General features: G+C 45.7%; 1 protein-coding gene across 1 annotated transcript in view; it reads left to right on the top strand.

Annotated features, from left to right (window-relative positions):
- LOC111376797 overlaps positions 1-55 on the top strand; it is a 6,116-nt gene extending 6,061 nt beyond the window's left edge. The window contains exon 3 of the mRNA XM_022999802.1: positions 31-55. Coding sequence (XP_022855570.1) covers positions 31-55 — 25 coding nt within the window. The remainder of the gene's footprint in view (positions 1-30) is intronic.
- Positions 56-851: the final 796 nt, after the last annotated feature.

The following is an 851-nucleotide window of genomic DNA, read 5'->3' on the forward strand; positions in this document are numbered from 1 at the left end:
GTGATGAATTCTATGATTGGGTCCATCCAGGATGGTTCGTTGTCAATGTCCATGATGTCAAGGATTTGACTGATGCTGGGTTCTGTGATGATTTTAATGTGAACTGTTCTGTCAAGGCCGTCTACCCCCATGAATACAAGCCTGGATAATGCATCGGCTTTTCCGTTGTCCTTTCGAGCAATTTTTGCAATTTCACAACTCTTGAATTTTCGTTGAAGATCCTGAACCCTCATATAGTACAAACTCATTTTTTCGTCTTTCCTTTCAAATGATCCTTCAATCTGTCCGACCGCCAGCTGTGAGTCACTGAATATCTTTACGAACTCGAGCTCAAGGCAAAGGGCTAGCTCAAGAGCAATAACGACGGCCTCATACTCGGCCTTGTTGTTGGTTGCTTCAAACTCGAACCTGAGAGCGCATTGGATCTCTGTTTGTTTGTCAGGGCTGATGATGATGACCCCTGCGCCCGAGCCCGAGGAGTTCGATGCTCCATCCACAAATATTTTCCAAGTGTCCAAATTAATGCTCATGCTCGAGCTGTCACCTGGCCCTCGAGGCCTAGGGGTTAGTTCTGCAATGAAGTCGGCTAGAGCTTGGGCTTTGATAGATGGGCGTGATTTGAATTCTATGTCAAATTCTCCAAGCTCGATTGCCCATTTCATTAGTCTTCCCGATACGTCCGGCTTCTGAAGTATATGCCTAAGTAGTTGATTAGTGAGCACCACAATAGGGTGAGACTGAAAATACTGCTGGAGTTTCCGTGCTGCTATAACCAAGGCAAGGGCAAGTTGTTCCGCCAAAGTATACCTTGTTTCCACATCTAGTAGGACCTTGCTTACATAGTAGATAGG

Source organism: Olea europaea, unplaced genomic scaffold (genome assembly GCF_002742605.1).
Source record: "Olea europaea var. sylvestris unplaced genomic scaffold, O_europaea_v1 scaffold1561, whole genome shotgun sequence".
Lineage (NCBI taxonomy): Eukaryota > Viridiplantae > Streptophyta > Magnoliopsida > Lamiales > Oleaceae > Olea > Olea europaea.